This window comes from Chrysochloris asiatica, unplaced genomic scaffold, assembly GCF_000296735.1.
Source record: "Chrysochloris asiatica unplaced genomic scaffold, ChrAsi1.0 scaffold00021, whole genome shotgun sequence".
Classification (NCBI taxonomy): domain Eukaryota; kingdom Metazoa; phylum Chordata; class Mammalia; order Afrosoricida; family Chrysochloridae; genus Chrysochloris; species Chrysochloris asiatica.
In genome coordinates, this window is record NW_006408539.1 from 16,191,265 (window position 1) to 16,213,449 (window position 22,185).

The 22,185-nt window shown below is 41.8% G+C and overlaps 1 protein-coding gene across 1 annotated transcript in view; it reads left to right on the forward strand.

Moving 5' to 3' along the window:
* Positions 1-22,185, forward strand: part of PHLPP1 (PH domain and leucine rich repeat protein phosphatase 1) — a 252,203-nt gene that overhangs the window by 166,584 nt on the left and 63,434 nt on the right. The window contains exons 6-7 of the mRNA XM_006837580.1: positions 14,178-14,324; positions 15,072-15,302. Coding sequence (XP_006837643.1) covers positions 14,178-14,324; positions 15,072-15,302 — 378 coding nt within the window. The remainder of the gene's footprint in view (positions 1-14,177; positions 14,325-15,071; positions 15,303-22,185) is intronic.

The window sequence follows — 22,185 nt, forward strand, 5'->3', positions numbered from 1 at the left end:
TTGGCAGTTCAAACCCACCAGCCACTCCTCGGAAACCCTATACAAGATCGCTATGAGTTGGAACTGACTCGACAACCCACAACAACAATAACTGCTTTGCAAATGGTATTTGTAGCAGCTTGTAGTAGCAGGAAGTGATTCCATTATATTTATGTTTGGATGAAGATTTAGAAGAAGTGTGCATAGTGAAATGATTCCGGAAACATTACATAGACAGAGATTTGTAAGAAAGGATTTGAAGTTGCAAAAGGAGGAGACATTAGATGTAAAGTTGTTGTTGTTGTTGTTGTTAAGCATCGTCTAGTTGTTTCCAACTCATAGCCACCCTGTATAGGATTTCTGAGGCTGTAAATCTTTACAGGAGCAGAAAGCCTTAACTCTATTCCAAGGAGCAGCTGGCGGACTCAAACCATGAGCCTTAGAGTTTGCAGTCCATTGCTTATCATATGGAGCCACCATGCTCCCCAAGTGTAAGGCAGTATGATACTGGATTTTCTTAAGCTCTGGGTCTAGTCCATTCTCTAAATCTACCTCACTTCTCTTGCCATTTAACTGTGTAATCCTTTCTATTGTTATAGGCTCCAACTCATAGTGACCCTATATAGGTAGGGTTTCTGGGGCTTTAAATCTTCAAGGGAGCAGAAAGCCTCATCCTTTACCATCCCCCAAGCCCAGGATCCACCTAATGTATCTTGCCCACCCTTCAAAGCATAGTTGCTTCTTAAAGCTTCTCATTCTTTTCCAATCCTGAAATATTGTAAAATCCCTAGTTATGAAGTCTTTGAGGGAAAGGATGTGGATTTCTTATCTCCACTCTCCACCCCCTACTTAGCTTAGGACTTTACACTGAGAGATGTGTGTGTGTGTTATAAACATGGAATTAACATTTGTTGAATTAAGTTGTAGGTTCTCCCATCATCAAGGAAAATCAAAAGAAAGTGATCTTAACACTTTCACAGATGAGCACCCAAAAATGCTTTGAACACTGGAACTATTTAGTGTATTGAGTGTTCTGCAACCCCACATAAAAGTTACTTTTGGGTTATGTGGAGAGCAAATTAAAGCCTGGGAGGAAAGAAGCCATTTGAGTTTTGAGAGATGTGCAGTTTGTTTTAACTGAAAAGAATGAAATGGCTCACAGGGTAAGGGTGGTTTCTCCAATGGAGAACAGTGGGAGAGAAGGAATGAAGTTGAACTGGATGCATATATGTTTAATGGAATGTGGGTGTAATCGAATGAAAGTTATGAAGAAATGAGAAACTCATTAGGTCTGGCATTTATCAAGTACCTTTCCTCTTTTCTAGAAAGCTCAGATGTCTACATTTTTAATCCCAGTGGAGTGGAAACCAAATTACCTTATTTCCTAATCTGCTCTCTTGGTGATCTTGGCATTCTGAAAGTACAGTTACTCATATTAATTACCTCCTCGGTAAAAAGCCACCAGCCGCTCCTTGGAAATGCTGTATACGGGATCGCTAAGAGTTGAACCCCACCACTCAATCCTTAGCAGCAACAATCCTTACCAAAAGTTCATATTCCAGGTTTTTATTTGAAAGGAGGATTAAATATTTTTTTATCAGTAATTCCTGACAACTCCTTCTAGTAAGTGTTATTTATTAACATAGTTGGACGAGGAGTGCCATGAGCACAACTTGAATAGCTCAGCTCATTGGTGGCACTGACGTGGAAGTATGGCACTAGAAGCATGTCAACTGGTTGGGAAGGTGCTCTGCCATCTAGACTGTTTCAGGCAGACATGCGCTGCTCACTGCTGAGAAAAGAAGATAGCTGTGTTTTAAAGGAAAACACTAGGTACAAGGGCTACTCAGAGAGACCCTTGGGAAGGAATTCCACTACTGGGATTTGGTCAGGCTTGCCAAGTACTTGAGGAATTTCATAGAATGTCTGGAATGTCCTTTTTCAGTTGGCTGTTCCCAACACTGGAAGTGTGGAAGTGCATTTCATACATAGCCTTGCTTTTCCGATGGAATTTTGATCCTCTTGGGGAACTTTCCACTTCACATTTTTATTCCCGGAGCACTGATCAAAGGAATGCCTGTCCCCTAACCCGGTGCTTGCCTGAGGCTGTGCCATGGGTCCTTTCTCTGGCCAGTACCACCAACCCTATTTCTGACAATAGCCCTACTTTCTTCTTCCCTCAAACAACTTACTGTGAAGAGAGGACTTAAAATGAAACAAAAGATTTTATTTATCAGCCAGCCTGTATTAAATTCAGCTTGCCCTGTTGATTTCTTGGAATCATTTAGGATGTTCTTTAACTTTTCTTTCCCAATTAAATAAAAAGTGGACTCTCCAAAAGCCTTGGATTGATTCCAACTGGCCTTTTGTATTCTGCCCTTTTCCAGTCTTCTGTTGTTTCAGTTGAGTTCTGTGCTGTACTCTAAATTTTTAGCTTAACTGCAAGAGCTTACTGCTAAATATAATATCTGTCGACAGTTCCTTTTCTGGGTAGTAACCGACTTTGTATGGGGACAGTGATGCGCGTCAGCAGATGATTATTTAGGGTTGTTGATAGTGATAACAAGGGACTCTGGGACATGATTAACATACTGACTGGCAACTTCAGAAATCATTCTTTGGTTACCAGTGTGAGTATGCTAATGGAGACCAGTACATGCTCCCCTTTCTCCTTCTCTCCTTTATTTCTTGCCAAACAGACACTTGCAACTCTGGGGCTAATTCTGGCCACACTCCTGTCACTTTTGGAAACTGAAGTCTCCTAATAGCTTCTGTTTTCCCTATGAGTACCCATCACTTGGATACTGCTCATCATTTGAGTCACGGTGCTTTGAATGGGAATAGTTACACAGCGCTGTCATTTCCCTTGGATGGAATACCAAGATGGCGCTAGAGCTGGCAAGATACTAGATATTTGACTGTTGTTGTTGTTAGGTGTCAACGAGCCAGTTGTAACTTACAGCAACCCTGTATAGGGTTTCTGAAGTCCATATAGCTTTGTGGGAACAGAAAGCCTCATCTCCTGTGGGAGCAGCTAGTGGGCTCAAACCACTGACTTTGTGGTTACAGTCCAGAGGTTATCCTACAGAGCCACTGTGCCTCGCTTGACAGTGGTCTCTCCAAAATTGGGCACACCTATCCTCCGTGGTGATGTCTTTGGGACTTACAGTTAGTTAGCAACAAAACCTTAGCAAAAGTCTGCCTTTCTAAATTTGTTCTTTCTCCAAGTTCTAAAAATTCTATGAGAATGCACAAGCTTGTGTGTGTGTATGCGTGTGTATAGCAGAAGTACATAAGGAAAGGGATGACATTGGAGTTACGTGTTTACTAAACCCAGGCCACTTAAGAGGGGCCGTTTCACTCTCTGATGTCGGTGTTCAGTAGGGAAATGTCAGTGTCCTCAGTGGGATCAGGGCCTCTGTGATGAGGCAGCCTTTACAACACCAGGCCTTCTTCCCTCTTATAACAAGTTGGCCTCCTTTATGGAGTCCTGCTGTGACGCGTGACGCTGTAGCTCAGTGTGCTAGACTGCAGAATCACTTTGAACAGCAAGGTCGGCGCCTCAAGCCCCCGGTCACTCCTCAGAAACCTTATATAGAGTCACCAGGAGCTGGAATCGACTCGACGGCACTTAACAATAACAACGTTTTCTAAGGACACTGGCATTTCCCCCTCCAAATTAGTGTTTTTCAAAGTATGGTCTATGAAATGCCTGCATTGGAGTCACTGTGGAGTTGCCTGAAAACACAGGTACCGGTTTGTTACACCACATGGCTGAGTGAGCACCTGTGGTGAGGGGTCCAGGAATCTGCATCTTGAATAATGCACACTGAAGTTTGAGAAGTAGTCACACGCCTTGTTTCTCTGAATGTTTCATTTTCCAATTCCCACCTGTCTGTGAAACTCTTGCTCATACCCATTAGATAAAAATGAATTTTCTCTCCTGTGAACAGTTACGATTGTTTTTTTCAATAACGTTCCATTTCCAGCTTTCTGTGTAGCAGTGTGTTCCCAAATTGTTTCAAGCTCTTGAAGGATAAAAACCCTGTCTAATTTGTACTGGCGTGTATCAAGCTTCTGTGTGTTATTAGGGTTGTTGCTACATTTGTGTGCATCAAGCATTGTTGTTAAATGTCGTTGAGTCAGTTCTAACTTATAGTGACCCTGTATAGAGTTTCCAAGGAGCAACTGGTGGATTTGAACTACTGACCTTATGGTTGGCAGTCAACTGCTTATCATACAGTGCCACACCAAGACTCTAAACAACAGTGTGCATACTAAGAATTCACAGAATACTTAGGAATTAACAATTCAGTCCTAGCATCAGACTTTTATTATACCTAGTAACCTGAGTGTTGGTTTTTCGTTTCGTTTCGTTTTTCCTATCTAAGTACCAGATATGCTTTGTGTGTTCTGGGGAGCTTGAGGTAATCATGTCTAAGCATGTTTTCCTGACATGCTTTGTGGTTTGAGTTCTCACTTCCTCATTTCTTTGGCAATCCAATATGCCTACTATCGATATTACCTGGTTTTCATTTTTGAATATCTCTGGGTGACTAGACTGAGATTTTATCCATGTAGATCATGTGACTCTTCTCTCCTTTGATTTGAGAAGAGCAGTAGAAGTAAACAGCCATCTGTTTTTTACTTTTACAGCAGTACTTCGTATCCTTTTTAGTTGTCCTATTAGTGATGGTTAATATTAAACATCTCCTGAGTAGAACTGGTGATTAAATTGCTAGTTGTGGTCAGAACTGTTGGTACAAAAATAGGGGGGAAATGTCATGGACAAATTAAACTATCTCAAAAAAGATAAGTTTAGTGATAATATGGTAACATTCTTGAGTCTTGTCTTTTTGCTCATTTTGTTGCCACTTCGTTAAAGACTCAAAAACATGACAAAGTTATGCTGCTTCTGACTCGGTGCTGTCTGGAATTTGAAGCCATGCAGGGTCACTGTAGATCTAGTGGGTTTCTAGGTAATGAGCTGCCTTTGTGCATAGGAGCCTGCTTGAGAGCTCTGCTCCCATGACCCTCTTGGGCAAAAGCTTTGTCTTTTTGCTATGAGTCTATAGAGCTCACTCAGACTGGGTCTGGCATACAATAAGTAACCCATAAAGGCTTCCCATTATTTGAATTATTTTAAAAGCTCAATGAAAAGTTCATTTTTAATGAATGCTTTATTTACCTTGGTAGCAGTGTGTCCATTGTAATTATTACAATTCGAAGTAGCATATTGAGTGGTCTCTTTCTTTGATTATTATTTTACAGAAAGTATGTCTTTGAGTTGTAGCTTTGGTCTGCTTATCTGATTTTTAGCATCAGCAACCCTTCAGAAAATTTGGATCAAAGACTTTTGTGGCAGGCGGTGAGTTTCCAGTTTTATCCAAGTGCAGTATTCATGTGTTACTTTTCATTTCTGACTCTCTGAGAAGATGATGACGTTTGTTTTGCTTATCCCTGGAGTCATTTATAGTGAGAAGGATTAAGACAGGATGGTTTCTGTTTATTGGGGCTCAGACATGCCGTGTGGCTGGCCAGGTACCACACTAGTGTTTTATGCCTTGATGGGCCATCCCAGAAGCCTGGACAGTGGACAGGTGGTCGCTGGAAACAAAACCTTTGAACTGCTCTGGTCTTGGGATAGATTTGGCATACAGAAGCTCATGTCGATTCATTTCAGAAGTCTCAAGGGGATGAAGTCCTGGTCTGGCATTGTAGGAGAAGCACTGGATGCGAACCACAAGATAGGCAGTTCAAACCCACCAGCTGCTCCTCAGAAACCGTATTTTAGGGTCGCTATAAGTCTGAACTGATTCGATGGCACTTAGCAACAACAACAACAACAACAACAAAGGGATGAAAGGAAAAATACTATATCCAGTGTCAGATTACCTAAGAAGCAAGTTAAGCATGGGCTTACTTGTTTTCACGTACTAATTTGTAGTGAATAATTTCACATATTTTCGCCATATCACTGATTTTGCTCTTAGATCTGACTGGCATCTGTCTCTCCTCCCAGCCCCATGGCACCTTCTTATAGCGTCAAAGCCTCTTTTCAGATTGACAGTTCCCAAAAGTTACTCAACAGTCATCTTGAACTTCAAGGTCGGCGGTTCAAGCTTCCCAGCTGCTCCTTGGAAACCCTATACAGGGTCACTATAAGTTGGAACTGACTCAGTGGCACTTCACAGCAATAACAGCAACAGGTATCATCAGGGCTAGAGTACCCAGTAAGCAAGGTAAGTACAGGCTTACTTGTTTGTGCTCACTCACTAATCTGTAATGAACAATTTATCATTGGTTCTACCACATCTGTTCACTACAGATTAATAAGTAAGCACAAGTTAAACCTGTGCTTACTGGGTACTCTGCCCCTGACAGTAATCAAGAAGCTTTGAGGTCAGTAGTGTTCTCTTACAGGACAGTAGAATTTGGGGTGTAGGGAGCCATGCAGGCACTGAAAGACGTGTATTCTGAAGGGGAGGTGCTGCTTCTACCGCTGCACCAGCAGACAAGGGAAAGAGTGTATCGTTGCTTTCTGTCTTCCTTAGGCCTGACAGCCCCTCACAACTTGGGCGTCTGATTTTGGTAGTGGAGCCTGTACAGGTTGCCAGATGTCGTATCTGACTGGAGTCAAAAGACAACATTTTGATTATAGAGCTTAGTCTGCATGAAAGGACCCAGAATCTGAGGAGGACAAAGAGGGTCAGTCATGGGAGTTGCTTAGAGATAGTTCTCTAGTCATTCACTGACTAGTGTTTCATGAAGACAAGTGGATTCGATGTTCATTTAAAAATTCTTTGATGGCCATGTACAGATTAGTTCTTCCAGGGATAAAAGAGAAAAACCACTTTTTAAACACTGCAGCTAAAATCCATAGATGGGTTTTTATGAAGAACAGCAACATAGCTCCTTGGTTTTAGAAATTCCTCCAGGAAAAAAAGAATAACAAAACGTAAATAGAACTTGTGGAGCCCCACTAAGCTTTCTCTTTTTGTTTTCCTTTTCCCTAATATAGGGAATTTATTTAAACCGAATGTGCATTGAAAAAGAAGATTTCTTTGATAAGTGGTATTGCTTAATTGTTGTTGTTAAGTGTTGTTGAGTTGGTTCCAATTCCTGGTGACCCTGTATAGGATTTCCAAGGAGCGGCTGGTAGTTTTGAACCACCAACCTTGTAGTTGGCAATCCAGTGCTTATCCTACAATGCCACACAAGAAAATGTTATATTTAAAAACAAATGGATCAGGTGGAGTGGTTGTTTGTTAAGTCCCATCAAGTCAGTTCTGACCCATAGCAACCCTGTATAGGGTTTCTGCGGAGCAGCAGGTGAGCTTGAACCACCAACCTTGCATTTCAAGCAGCTTTGCATAACCCACAGCGCCACACCAGGACCCTGATCAGGTGGAGCAATCTAACTAAAAAAAGAAAATGGGGAAGCATAGGAAGACATTTGTGTCCCATCAGGGTAAGTGAGAGGTGCTTCTCAAACATAGTGGAAACTGTAGATCCTTGAAAGGAAAAGAATGCCAAATGTGAGCACATTAAAATCGAGTATGTGCAAAAGGTCCCTTTAGCACCGTAGAAAAACAGACCAGTAGGCTGGGAGAGAATATTAGTAGGCTGGGAGAGAATATTAGCAGCATGGGACAGTGATGTGGCTCAAAGTATTAGAGAGCTCCTACAAAGTGAAACAACCAGAAGAAATGTGGGCAAAGAGTCTGTGTCCTTGTAAGAGGAAAAGTAGATACCCCTCTCCACTTCACCCACAGAGGCTGAATGACACTGAAAAATTCAAATTGAAATGAGATCAATTAGCAAAACTGGAAAGGGGGCTGAAGGCCAAAAGAGACCCTCTCCTACAAAGCTGATTGGGAAGAACATTTCTGTAGCTTTTTGGTAATTTGCAGTATATATTACAATTTCAATCATACATACTCTTAGAACCGACAGTTACTCTTTTAAAAGTATAGGTCATAACCTCTTAGCTAAAATTTGAGGTCATTGTGTTTCAGAATTCAGAGATTTTCAGGTAACATGAAATGGAAGTCATAGTGTAGCACTGGACTGCTACCCTTCAAGGTTGGCAGTTCAAACCCACCAGCCACTCTACAGAGAAAGATGAGGCTTTCTGTTCCTGTAAATATTTACAGCTTTGGAATACTCTATCAGGATCTCTGTAAGTTGGAATTGACTTGATGGCAGTGCGTTTTTTGTTTTTTAAATGGTGATGTTAAGTGTTATCCAGTCAGTTCAAACTCAGTAATCCTGATGAGGGTTTCTGAGGAGCAGCTGGTAGATTTAAACTTCTGGCCTGTGGTTCATAGAGCAGTGCTGATTCTACAGCGCCACACCAGGAGTCCTTTTACGATGATATTAGGGTGGCATTGCAGGGTAATGCACTAGACTACAAGGTCCGTTTTAATCGCAAGGTGGGCGGTTCAAACTCACAAGCCACTCCTTGGAAACCCTATACAGGGTCCCTATGAGTCAGAACTGACTCAGCGGCACTTAACAACAGTAACAGCAGCAGCAATACCATCTGTTATGGAACACCTCCATCAGGGTTTGAAATCATACCTCATAAGCAAACTTCAGTATTTCATAAGGGAACCAATGAATAGCCATATTAATTCAAGTCTGCTTTTGCTACCACATGAGTCGATGGAAAATCCCAGACTTCTGAGCCTTTTGTGTTTCACAATTATGGGTAAGGTGGTGGTGTTAGCTGCAGCCGAGTCGATGCCAGCTGCTGGATAAGGCACTGGGCACCCATTGGTACTCCAGACTGAAGTCACTATTATACAGCAAAGCCATGTGCCTGGAACGTCTCTGACAGGACACAGCAGGGAGGGCTGCTGAAGTCAGTCAGGAGGAAGGGAGACTAGTTTGGTATGTTTCTACCCTGTGTATTATGCAGCTGTCAAAAAGGACACGCTGGAGTTTTAGGTGCTGACATGGAAAGATGACTGGTTAGCATGAGGTGGAAAATAAGCTGTAGAAAACTGTGTGTGGTGTGGTCCCATTCATAAGCTAGGGTGGGAGCCCTTCTCTCAGCCTATGTGTGGTGTAGATGGAGGAAAAGCTTTGGAAGGATGGGTGTACTGGTTGTCTTAGGAGGTTCCATTTGGAAGGACAGAGAGCAGGCTGGTTCATTTTGTCTTTTTATGTTAGTACACAGTTTGGCTGGTTAAAATGAACATGTGTTATTTGGATAACCCAATAAAAGTCTTTCTATTAAAAGCACACCCAGCACATGAGTGTCATGGAGCCTGGCAATGCTGCACTAGGCTACAACCACTCGAAACCACCAGGGAGCCGCTTTGAATAATTCATGGGAAGCAGGGCGCTGAGACCACAGCTAGGCTTACAGGTCCAGTCTTGGAGCAGGCCCTTCACTACTTAATACCGAAGCCTAATAATTTCCAAAGTGTCTTAGCAGGTCCTCCCCCAGGGAAAAAGCAAGTTAAGCATGGGCTGTTACTGTGAAATGGAAATCCATTCACCCAGGGAATCTTTTTAATTGACCCACTTATGGTGAATAATAATCCAAGAAAATAATATTGATTTTTCTCTTTTAGGCGTATTGAGTCAAAAAGGATGGGTTCCTTTCCTGGGTGTAATGTGTAGCACTCATTTTAAGTACGTTTTGAATATGTTTAAAAAGAAAACTACTTCCGCCACACTGTTATTTATTTTACAATCAAGTTTCGCTAGTGTATCACGGACATTCTTATTTCTTGGGAGGAAAATCACTAAAAGTTTAGATGTATCTAAAGCTGACTTTGGGAGCGCAGTAGCTCCATGTGATAAGCACTGGACTGCGAACTACAAGGCTCGTGGTTTGTGGGGAGATAATGCTTTCTGCTACCCAAAAGACTTAAAGTCTCAGAAAACCTTATACAGGGTCTCGCTATGAGTTGGAACTGACTCCATAGCGCTATAACAACAACAAAACTTTGTCTCCAGATCATCCTTATGCTACTTACTTGACTTTGTTGTCCAGGTATAGACACGTATGTCTAGTCATTCCATTTAACTTGGATAAAGAAAGAACTTTGCCCATAAATATTTGAGTTGGTCAACTGAGTTTGGATTAATGATAACAGCCTAAAAACGAGCCCAGTTATGGGGTGGTGGGAGGTGAAGATTCTCAGCATGTGTGCATGCCTGCTTTTTTAGCTCCAGTGTAGTATGGTAGAATGTGGGCTTTTCTTTCTTGCCTTCAGATAAAAATGACTCCACTTTATTTTCTGAGCAGTACTTGCTCCTAACTAGTTTTTTGTAGACAGGAATGGAACAAATTTATAGAGCTATATTCTACCTATTTATTTTTAACATCTTTTTTTTTTTTTCTATCTAGTAAAGGCCCAGGATCAGACATTGTTTCGTTCTGCTGTGCATGGGGTCGCTATGAGTCGGTTCCGACTCGATGGCACCTGACAACAACAAAGGCAGGGAAGTTGGGTGCATGATCTTGATGCAATCTAGCCTTTCTGTTGAATGTAAGAAACCAAGCAGTCTTGCCTTTTGTATTCAATATTTGCTTGGAAGTGCCTTGAAATATAGTAAATGAGGAAAGCATCTACTACCAGCTTAGTATAAACTGTATTACGTCAGCATGGTATATGTTGTCGTTAAATGCTGTCGAATTGGTTCTGACTCATAGTGACCCTTATAGGGTTCCCAAGGACCACCGACCTTGTGGTTCAAACTGAGCGTACAGTCCAGCGCTTTATCCCTTAGCCTGGTATACAGTGCTATTTCTATTAAAAGGGCAGCCGGACAAGCACAGGGACAAAACCAATGATTGCTCCAGTCTCTCCATGGCAGTTTTAACATACACGTTGTTCCTACTTTACCGTTAGTCATGACAGTGATGTTGGGGAAAGAAAGGACAAGGTAAAAACATTCATAGATGAAACCTCAAGATAGATTATTATTGTTAAGTACCTTCAAGTTGGTTCTGACTCAAAACGACCCTGTATAGGGTTTTCCAAGGCTTTAAATCTTTGTGGGAGCCGAAAGCTTTATCTGTCTCCCACGGAGTAACTGGTGGGCTCAAACTGCAGACCGTGTGGTTCAATGTCCAGTCCTTATTATATGGAGCCACCGCACTCCCAAAGTAATGAGAGGGTCAGCAAAAACGAGGAAGAGCCTCATGAGGTGGATTGACTTGGTGGCTGCAACCGTGGACTCTAAGTAATGATGGTGGGAATGGTGCGAATCCTGCTGTGTGTGGCATGGCTCTGAGACAGACTGACTAGACCTAAGGTCAACAACTCTGTTAAGGCCTGAATAAATGTCAGCTTTGAATTTTGCTATATAAATGAACATGATTTATATTTCTTTACTAAAGCATATTGCATGCTCTAGAAAACTAAATAAATCTTTTGAAGTTGTTGAATGGTGTTGGAGCACTGGGCTACATTTGAATCGGCCTGAGTTTTACATGTACATCCTGGTAAAATTTCATTGCCCTCCTTTGCTGGTAATACCACCCTTGACTGGGGGAAGTCAGGGTGAATGGCAGTGCTTACTTACCCTCCTGTGAAGCCATTTTCTACCTGTGGCTAACATTCTTTCAAATAAGCCCAGTAACCACTGATAGATAGGTGGTTGTTGTTAAGTGCCATGGAATCAGTTCTGACTCAGAGCAACCCTGTATAGTGTTTCCTTGGAGTGGGTGGTGAGCTTGACTGCCGACCTTGTGGTTCAAACTGACCTTGCAGTGCAGCACATTAGCCCACAGTGCCACACCAGGGATCTCTTTTATTTAGTTCTTTAATAAGATTGAAGGAAAAATCGGGGAAATATGAATTGTAATATTGAAAGGCAATAGATTCATAGTTGTATGTCGGAACATGGTTTATTATTTTGTTGTTGTTGTGTGCTGTTAAGTTGGTTCCAACTCATAGCAACCCTGTATAGGATTTCTGAGAGCAGCTGGTGAGTTTGAACTGCTAACCTTGTGGTTACCAGCCCAATGCTTATCCTACAGTGTCACACTAGGGCCAATTGGGTTTATTATAAGCTTGGGAAATTAAAGAAAATTACTTCAAAGGCTTCTTCTATTCTTGATTTTTGGTACTCTGAAAACTAAGGAAGGTGTGTCCCTGTACATAATGGTCTTTAACTTTGGCATTGCATATGCAGAGACTTTTAAAAGGATGTTTTAATAAAACTTAGCATAAGGCTCTCTACTAGAAGCTTCTGAAACATTAGCTAGGATCATCCCTTGCTTTAGCTAAACTGACCACTATAGTTATGACACTATGGGATAAGCTCAGGACCACAAGGTTGGTTTGAACACAAGACTGGTGATTCAAATTCACCAATCGCTCCTTGGAAACTGTATACTGAGTCAGAACCAACTTGACGGCACTTAGCAACAACAACGTGGTTATTACAGAAAAGGAAAGCAACAAAACCCAAACCTGTTGTCATCAAGTAGATTCCGACTCATTGTGGCCCTAGAGGACAAACCGGAACGGCTCTGTCGGACCGGTTCCCAAGGCTGTGAATGGGTACAGAAGCAGACTGCCACAGCTTTCTCCCACAGAGCAGCTGGTGGATTTGAACCACGTTTGGGTTAGCAGCTGACTGCTTTAACCAGTGCACCAGGAGGGCTATCACAGTCGTTGTTAAAGGAATTTTTACTCATCAAATTTTGTGATTTTCTTCCACATACTATAAGGAAATATCTATATCTTAAGTGAAGATAAGATCAGAAGTATCATATTAGTTTAAAATTACTCAAATGATTTCACCAAAATATGTATATAAGGGGCCTTCAAAAGGTTCATGGAAAATTTCTTTAGCTTTTAATTCCATTTTTCCATGAACTGTTTGAAAGTCTTTCATACTTTCCTCAAAAGCTGACACTTTGATTTTCCTTCCTGAGTTGTTGTGAAGTGTCAACAGTTGGTTCTGACAAATAGCCACCCTGCATAGCATTTCTGAGACTGAGTCTTTGCAGGGGCAGCAAGTCTCATCTTTCTCCTGTGGAGCAGATGATGGCCTTGAACAGCTGACCTTATAGTTTACCACCCAGTGTTTATCCCACAGAACCACCACGCTCCCACTTGGTTGTTGAATAGTTACTAAGACTGAAAAGTTCCCCTCCCTATTTATACTCACTGCCGTTGAGTTGATTCCAATTCATCATGACCCAGCATATGGTTTCTGAGATGGTAGCAGGAAGTCTCATCTTTATCTATTAGAACGGCTGGTGGGTTTGAACCACTGCCTTTGTGGTTAACAGCCCGATGCCTAACCCACAGTGCCACCAGAGCTCCTTTCTTGTACTTATTGTTAAGTGCTGTCCGATCGGTTCCGACTTGTAGTGACCCTATATAGGGTTTCTGAGGAGCAGCTGAAACTCTAACCACACTAAAGTAAGCTAAATAAGAACTGTGGAATGGCGTATTGTGGAGTCAGTTCCGACTCTTAGCGACCCTGCATAGGGTTTCCAAGGCTGTAAATCTTTATGGGAGCAAAAAAGAAAGCCTCATCTTTCTCCCAAGAACAGCTGGTAGTTTCGAACTGCTGACCTTAAGGTTCACAGCCCGATTTATAACCAGTATGCTCCTGTTGCCCTCTAGTTGAGCCTGCGGAATACAGCAGCACTGGGTTTCCAAGGTTGTAATCTGTGTGTAAATAGACAGCCACATCTTTCTCCCACAGAGCGACTACTGGGCTAGAACCACCGACCTTTCACTTAGTAGCCAAGTGCTTAGACACTGTGCCGCTAGGGATCCTCAGATTTGAGGGACGTGAGGCAGAAACATTGTGGCTTGTCTGGGGTCACCAGAAGTCCCAAAGAGCTAGATTTCCACCTCTGCCAACTCTCTCTTCTACCTCTCCATTAACCTGTTCATGTGTGTTATTGACACTGAGGAAAAGTCCCGGAGTATGCCAACAGAGTTCACCTTCTCAAACAGTCATCCTTTTTCAAGGTGACGCATTGTTTTTAAATGTTATGTTTATGCCTTAGCTACAGTACTGATGATGGTAGGGTCAGACTTTGTGCCTTTCAGCTTTGCTACTCACATAACCTCTGAGAGCTTGATTATCCTCCTCAGATCAGGCAGGTTGGGCTGGATTATCTCTAAGACTGGTGGCTAATATTTGTTTTAAGCATCCATGACATTTGTCTTTTTTTCTTTCTGTCTGTCTGTGTTTTATTGTCATAGGTTCACCAAGTTGAAGAGTCTTAACCTTTCCAGTAATCATTTAGGAGATTTCCCATTAGCGGTGTGCAGTATTCCGACCCTGACAGAGCTGAATGTGTCCTGCAACGGCCTGCGTACACTTCCCGCTGCCGTCGGAGTCATGCTCAAGTGGGTACTGAACACCCGTGTGGGGCAGCCCCCATAGAGAGCAGGGACGCAGCCCACTATAGGCCTGGCCCTGCCCCTCTGGCTGGGTAAGGCTTAGCTTTCATGCAGACTACAAGCCAGCCATGGTCTCTCTCTAGGGAGCACATTTATTCTCTTGTAGGAAAGTAAAGTGTCCCTGTTGAGAACCGACAGTCTCCCGGGGTGAGCAGGTCTCTATATATCTATATCTATATCTATATACATAGGGGGTTAGGAGGCTACCTTCTCCTTTTCTGAGTTATCTTAAACTTCTAAGGACTGTAAAGTCAGCTCCAACTCTTAGTGACACTGTATGTGGTCTCCAAAGAGCAGCTGATGGGTTTAAACCGCCGACCTTGCGGTTCACAGTCCAGTGCTTACCCTATAGCACTACATCTTAAACTCTAGAACTGAGCAATTGATTTTTAAATTACCAGGGAAGATAGGTGTTAGGACTTGGTTCACACTGCGACTAGCTCACATTGTCCCCATTTAATGTCTTTTCAAGTGGAGAAACTTGGTCATAATTTTCATTTTCAAGAAAAGATTAGGATGCTTATTTCTGATCTTGTCTTTCTGGATCATCACCGCCCCAGGCTCTGCCTTACGCACTTTGCTAGGCACAATGCATTTTTAATGAATGGTATTTATTGTACTTGTGTATTGGTAATAGAACTATAACATTTATATTACATTTCTCTTGGTAATTCTTATGTTTTCTGTTACTAGTTTGCAGACATTTTTGTTGGATGGAAATTTTCTTCAGTCTCTACCTCCTGAGTTGGAGAGCATGCACCAGCTTAGTTACCTGGGTCTTTCTTTTAATGAATTCACGGACATTCCAGAAGTCTTGGAGAAATTGACGGCTGTGGAGAAACTTTGCATGTCTGGAAACTGCTTGGAGACTCTGAGGCTACAGGCTTTAAGACCAATGCCTCACATTAAGCATGTGGATCTAAGGTAGCCATTTTTTAGAAATATATTCTATTTGTTTGGTTTGTTTATAATTGTTGTTGTTAAATGCCCTTGAGTCAGTTCTGCCTCATAGTGACTCTATATAGGGTTTCCAAGGATTTGAACTGCCAACTGTGTAGTTAGCAATCAAGTGTTTATCCTACAGCTCCACACTGAATTATACTTAGGGGTAGGGCATAGCCGTACCAAGCCCAGCCAAGGCAAGCAGGCTGCTTAGTTGAAATGAGGGCCTATTTTCATATTTTTTCTCAGAGGAAAGAATGATTAATGGTAGAATTTGCACATATCTGAAACAGATCTCTGGAATGTTTTACAAATTTGAGCCCAGTTTTAATTTGCATGAATAGATAAGGCCATAAAGGCCTAGAGAGCTAATTATAGTGAATGAAACCATGTAATTGAGAGGAAAGTGGGTATTTTTTTGAATCCTTCCTTTCTGTGGTTCATTTGAGGCATATGACATTATTGATCTTCCCTCCTTATTTTTTTTCCTTCCTTACTTTTCTTCTTAATGTAATATACATGAATAAGTCAAACAGTATTGCTATAAAATCATAGAAACTTGTGTACTAAACAAAAATCTCAAAATATAAACTATTGTTTCTCAACATATCCTCTACCTAAACTTACACACTTCTGAAGGCACTGTGTTCATCTCTTGAACAATTCTCTAAGGAATTCTGCATTCATTAATTTCTATTATGTCAAAACCTATGTCATCCTTGAGGGACTTGAGTCGTGTTCATTTTCAGTGTTTTGTGAGTTTAGGTGACAGAAGTCTGAAGGGGGAAGATCAGTCTGTAGAATGGATGGACAGAAGTCTGAAGAGGGGACGATCAGTCTGTAGGATGGATGGACAGAAGTCTGAAGGGGGAAGATCAGTCTGTAGAATGGATGGGATGAGGTTTTCCCACACAATTCTTGTAGGACAGCCTTTGCTACCCTGGAAAAATAAACAGGTACATTTTAATGACAGAAAAAAAAAATTCCTCAGTGCAATGCTCCTGGATTTTTTATGACCAGTGCAGTATTCAGTTTTCTTAAAACATCTTCATACTGAGCCTCTCTGATCATCCTGTGTCCTTCAAGAAAATCTACCAAAATAACCCTTTTGGAATTCCAAAAAACAGTCGGTTATGACCTCAACTGATCTCTGCATTGAATTTAACTGGTCAAACAGATCCCCTCAGAAGCACTATTTTCATTGGTGTTTTTGGGAAACACCCTAACAAGATTAATACGAGTGTATCGCTGAGAGAACTTGGCTGATCATAGAGATGTTTTAAAACATATTTTACATGTATTAACTGGAACCCTAGTAACAATACTTTTTCACTTACCTTTGTATCATTAAATCAATTTGATTTACTTATGTATTTCTTCTGACTTCCTCTTTATTTAAGTAATGCTTCCCTTATTTCACTATTCTTTACTAAAATATAATATCTGTAATCATCTGGTAGGCCAAGGTAGGCTCTAGCTTCCACTTCCACGAGTTTCATGGGCAGGGACTCTACGTTTGACTCATGATCAGACCACACTCCGCTGGGAAGGGCTAGCACTGTTCTGGCAACAGGAGGTGTGGTCAGCAGTCATCCCTAGGAAGGCAGGCCTGGTCTGAGCTGCTAATGTGCAGAGAGGCAGCATGGAAGGAAAAGAGGGAGTTTTTCTAATTTTTTTTGTTAGGAGAAGCCTCTTGCTGTAAACTTGAGTTCCTTCAAAGCTCCACAAGGTGGTGGTTCAGAACCACGTGCGGCTCCTTGGAAAACCCTATAGAGGAACTGGCTCGATGGCACTTAACAACAGCAACAACAAAAACCAGTGTTTTTCAGTCTGATGTTTATCAAACATTGCAATCAAGATGCATTGATAATTGCTGGTAACTGGAAAGTGAAACTTTGAAACAGAAGAGGGATCACTACTTGGGAAATGTGGCCTTGGTGATAGAAAAGACTGTGGAAATCACATGATATAATTTTACAAGACCAATAACAAACTGTGTACAACATTGTAAAGAGTGGGAATTCCAGAAAACTCAATTGTACTCATGTAGAACTTGTACATAGATCAAGAGGCAGTTGTTCAAAGAGAAGAAGGGGATACTGCCTGTTTTAAAACCAGGAAAGGTGTGTGCCACAGATGTATCATTTCACCATACTAATTTCATCTGTATGCTGAGCAAAAAGTTCAAGAAAATGCACTATGTAAAGAAAAACACAATTTGGGGATTAAAGGAAGACTGATTAACAATCTGATAGTCAGCAGAAACAGCCTTGCTTGCTGTATTAAAAGAAGACATGAAGCATTTATTGATGACCACCAAAGACTATAACCATCAATATGGATTAAATTCAATGTAAAGAAAACTAAGATCCTCCCACTGGACCAATAAAAACATGATAAATGGAGAAAAGATGGAAGTCAGCAAGGATTTCATTTTACTTGGATCCACAGTCAGCACTCATGGAAACAGCAATCAGAAATGAAACCATATATTGCATTGGACAAATCAACTGTAAAAGACCTCTTTAAAGTGTTAACAAACAAAGATGTCACCTTGAGTACTTTGATTCCATGTTATATCACCACCACTATAGGCAATGAAGTCCTGATGTGGCACTATATGGTAAGTTCTGGACCGCAAGATCTGTTTGAACCACAAGGCTGGTGGTTCAGACTCATCATTCATTCATTGGAAGCCATATACAGGATCACAATGAGTTAGAACCAACTTGACAGCACTTAACAGCAACAACATAGGCAAAATACTGAATGATGCAGGAAGCATCCAGAGAGGATGGAAGGTATATGCAGTCACTGTACCAGAAAGAAATGATTGATGTTCATCTATTTCAAGAGGTAGCATATGATCAGCAACTGATGGTACTGAAGGAAGACATCAAAGCTACACTAAAGGCATTGGCAAAAACAATGCTCCAGGAGTTAATGGAATATAAATGGAAATCTTTTAACAAACTGACATAGTATTGGAGGCACTCACTCATCTGTGACAAGAAATTTAGAAGACAGCTCTCTCGCCAGCCAACTGGAAAAGATCCATTATTTGTGCCCATTTCAAAGAGAAGTAACTTACCGGAATGTGGAAATCATAGAACAATATCATAAGTACCACGTGCAAGTAAAAGTTTGTTGATGATAATTCAAAATTGGCCACAATGGTATATTAACAGGAACCTGCCAGAAACTCGAGCCAAGTTCAGAAGAGGACATGGAATGAGAAATATTGCTGGCATGCGATGGATGGTGGCTGAAAGCAGAGAATTCCAGAAAGATGCTTTTATCTGTATTTTATTGACTATGCAAAGACTTTCGACTATAGATCATTGCAAGCTGTGGATACTATTGAGAAAAATGTGTCTTCCAGAACAGTTAAATGTGTTCATGAAAACCTGTACATAAACCAAAGCGATAATACTGAATGGTTTAAAATCAGGAAAGGTCTGCACCAGGTTTGTATTCTTTCACCATACTTATTTAAATTGTATGCTGAGCAATTGAGAAGCTGGATTACATGAGGGAAAACGTGGCATCGGGACTAGAGGAAGACTCATTAACAATCTGTGATAAGCAGATGACACAACCTTGCTTGCTGAAAGTGAAGGGGACTTAAAATACTTAACTGGATGATATCAAAGACCACAACCTTCGTTAAGGTATGCACCTCAGCGTCAAAACAAAACAAAACAAAAATCTTCACAACTGTACCAGTAAATAACACCATGACAAATCAAGAAAGGATTGAAGTTGTCGAAGAATTCATTTTGTTTGGATCCAGTATCAGACCAACACTCATAAAAGTAGCAGTCATACACCAGAGATGGTAGGCAGAGACAATGATGTTGGAGGCACAGAGAGGCAGGGGACTCTAGACTCAAGGAGGGAGAGGGGCTGTGTACTGACAGCCATGGGGCTGCTGTGCAGGGCATACCCTTTGGTGGTTTGAATGGTTATGTACTTCTGAGGGCTTTGGTGTACATCCGAAAACAAAAACAAAAAAACTAAAGGGATTGGAAGCAAAGGCTGTTGAATGATGGTACATGGAGGGAATTGAAATTATTGCAATGAAACAAAATATGATAGGATGAACATAAAGCTTTGGCTCTCCCATGTAAACTATCACTCAGTTCACAATAAAAACTTATATAAAAAAAAAAATTTTAAAAAAAGTAGCAGTCCTGAAATGAAACAATGTATTGCTTTAGGTAATTCTGCTGCATAAGACCTCTTTCAAAGTGTTGAAGAGCAAAGCTGTCAGTTTGAGGACTAAGGTTCACGTGACCCAAGCCATGGTATTTTCCATAGCTTCATATGCATGTGAAAGTTGGACAGTGAATAAGGAAAACTGTAGAAGGATTGATGCATTTGAGTTATGGTATTGGAGAAAGATATTAGAAGTACCATGAACTGCCAGAAGAGCAAACAGTCTGTGTTGGAAGAAGTACAACCAGAATACTCCTTAAAAGGCAGGATGGCAAGACTTTGTCTCTCATAATTTGGACATGTTATCAGGAGGGACCAGGAGGGCTGGTAGCGTAGTGGTTATGAATCGGGCAGCGAACTTCAAGGTCAGCAGTTCGAAACTACCAGCTGCTCCGTGGGAGAAAGATGAGGCTTTCTGCTCCCGTAAAGATTAATAGCCTCAGAAACCCTGTGCAGGGTCGCTAGGAGTCGGAACCGACTGCACGGCACATAACAATAATCAGGAGGGACCAGACTCTGGAGAAGAAGCACATCATGTTTGGCTAAAGTGGATAGTCAACAAAAGAAGATCCCCCAAGGTGGTATATTGGCACAGTGAAGCTGAACAGTAACACCAGGGAGGTAAGCACTTCTTGTAACAATCAACCATATGAGCTCAGAAGGGCAGCATTTCACAAGTAATAAGTTCAGAAGGTAGGCAGGGACAAGAAAGCAGGATGAATAGAAATAATAAACGGAAGAAGTGGGACTTGTGGGGATTGCAGTCAATGTCAGGAAATAAGTTTATGAATTTTTTAGAAAACAGAAGACATTATTTTTTATGACCTGGCTGGAACCCTCACCTACAAATCTGTGGCTGGAATAAGATCCTTCTATTCTGTCCAGAAGTAACTATAACTATTGTTATAAAATGCTTCATTGGCTCTTCAGATTTCTAGTTCTCACTGGAGTCTTGTGAGGTGACTTCATTTACAGGAGATTTAAATACCGCAGCCAACCCTAGGCTTTCTGTAAATGCTCAGTAACTGACTGAGCCAGCTTAACTGCTTCCCTCCAGGCCTTAGCCTAGGAGAACAGTCTGGTTGGATTTGCTGTAAGTCTGTCTTAATATTGAAGCAGGGAGGATCATCTCTGAGGAGTTTCACCTGTTTGTTTAAACAGAAGACTAATTTTATATTTGAATTTTTATTTCTTCAGATGGAAATTTTGCATCTGTTAAAAGTCATCATTAATCTTTACCCTCTTTCTTCTCCTCATGTGCTTTGACTCTGAGACGGTTTCTTGGGCCGCATGTCTCCTTGGTTGTTGTTCTCTGTTTTCTGCTGTGGCAGAAGAGTACACGTAGTCTTGAGAATGACTCTACCTCAGCTGCCGTGGATCACATCCCCTGGGCTTCCTTCAGATACAGGTGCAGGCAGGGAGCTACCTGCATGTGAAGCAGGGTGCACTTGCTTTCCTCTGCAGAGTCTGTTCTTTCCCTGCCTTCCTGTCTGTGCCCACAGCTACCCCACTGTGTTTGCTGAGTAGATTCAGAATGTTGAGAGTTGTCATTCTTCTCAGATCTCGTCTAATCCTACCCCTACTCTGCTTCAGCACCAGAGTCTGTCAGTCCTTACTGTGTGGTAGCGTCTTTTTCACCCCTTCCTCTTCTTACTCACTGCTCACATTTCCTAGCTGAGTGGCTGTACGGTCTGAGTGGCCTTCAGTTTTTTAGTTTGTGGTTTTGAAGCCTCGTGTTTGGTTTCAGCCCACCAGTCCGTGAGTGTCTGGAAGCCAAGGCTCTGTCTGCAAACGGATCATGGTGTGGTTCACCAGCCTGTGCTGGCAAGCCAACTATTTGCTGCTGCTGCTGGTGGTGGTTGTGTGCTGTGGAGTTAGTTCCAATTCAGAGTGACCCTGTATAGGCTTTCTTGGCCTGGAAATCTTTATGAGAGCAGAAAGCCTCATCTTTCTCCTATGAAGTGGCTGGTAGATTCGAACTGTTGTTCTTGTGGTTAGCGGCCAGCCCAACTCATAACCCACTTACTACCAGGGCTCCTAGCTGTTTGTTGCTGCTCCACAAATGGAGATGACTCTGTGACATTGTTGCTTAATGGCCGGAGTGCTTTATAAGTGGACCCATCTCATTGTACAGAAATTAGACTTGTGGGGCTTGTTGAACTTCATGGTGCCTCACGTGTGGTCTGAGCTGTGTACCGTCCTATGTAGCAGAACTAGGCACCTAGTCTGTGATGCATTCAAAATTTAGAAAAAGGGCCTTCACTATACATAACTTGAAGAGCCCTGTCCATATTTATCTCTGAGTGGCCAGTGCTGACACTTAGCAGGTACACAACTTGACAGGTATTTATTGACAGAATAAACAAAGCCATGTCTGGTAGCAGATTCTCCTGCTTTCTCAAAGCCGCGCTCTCAGGAACCTGTGCACTAGTGCATGGCGAAGCCTCGGGCTTTTCCTTCTGCTAAGATCTGTTATCTTGTCTGCTCCTCTGCGTCTGTCACATGCACGGGCCCTCTGGGAATCCGATGAGGCGCTTCCTCTGCCACTGCATCTTCTTGAGCTGTCTTTGCTGTTTCCTTGATGGCGTTTAGCACATACTTGTCATTATACTTTAGATTTTCAAAGCACATCTGGTTTCTCTCACTA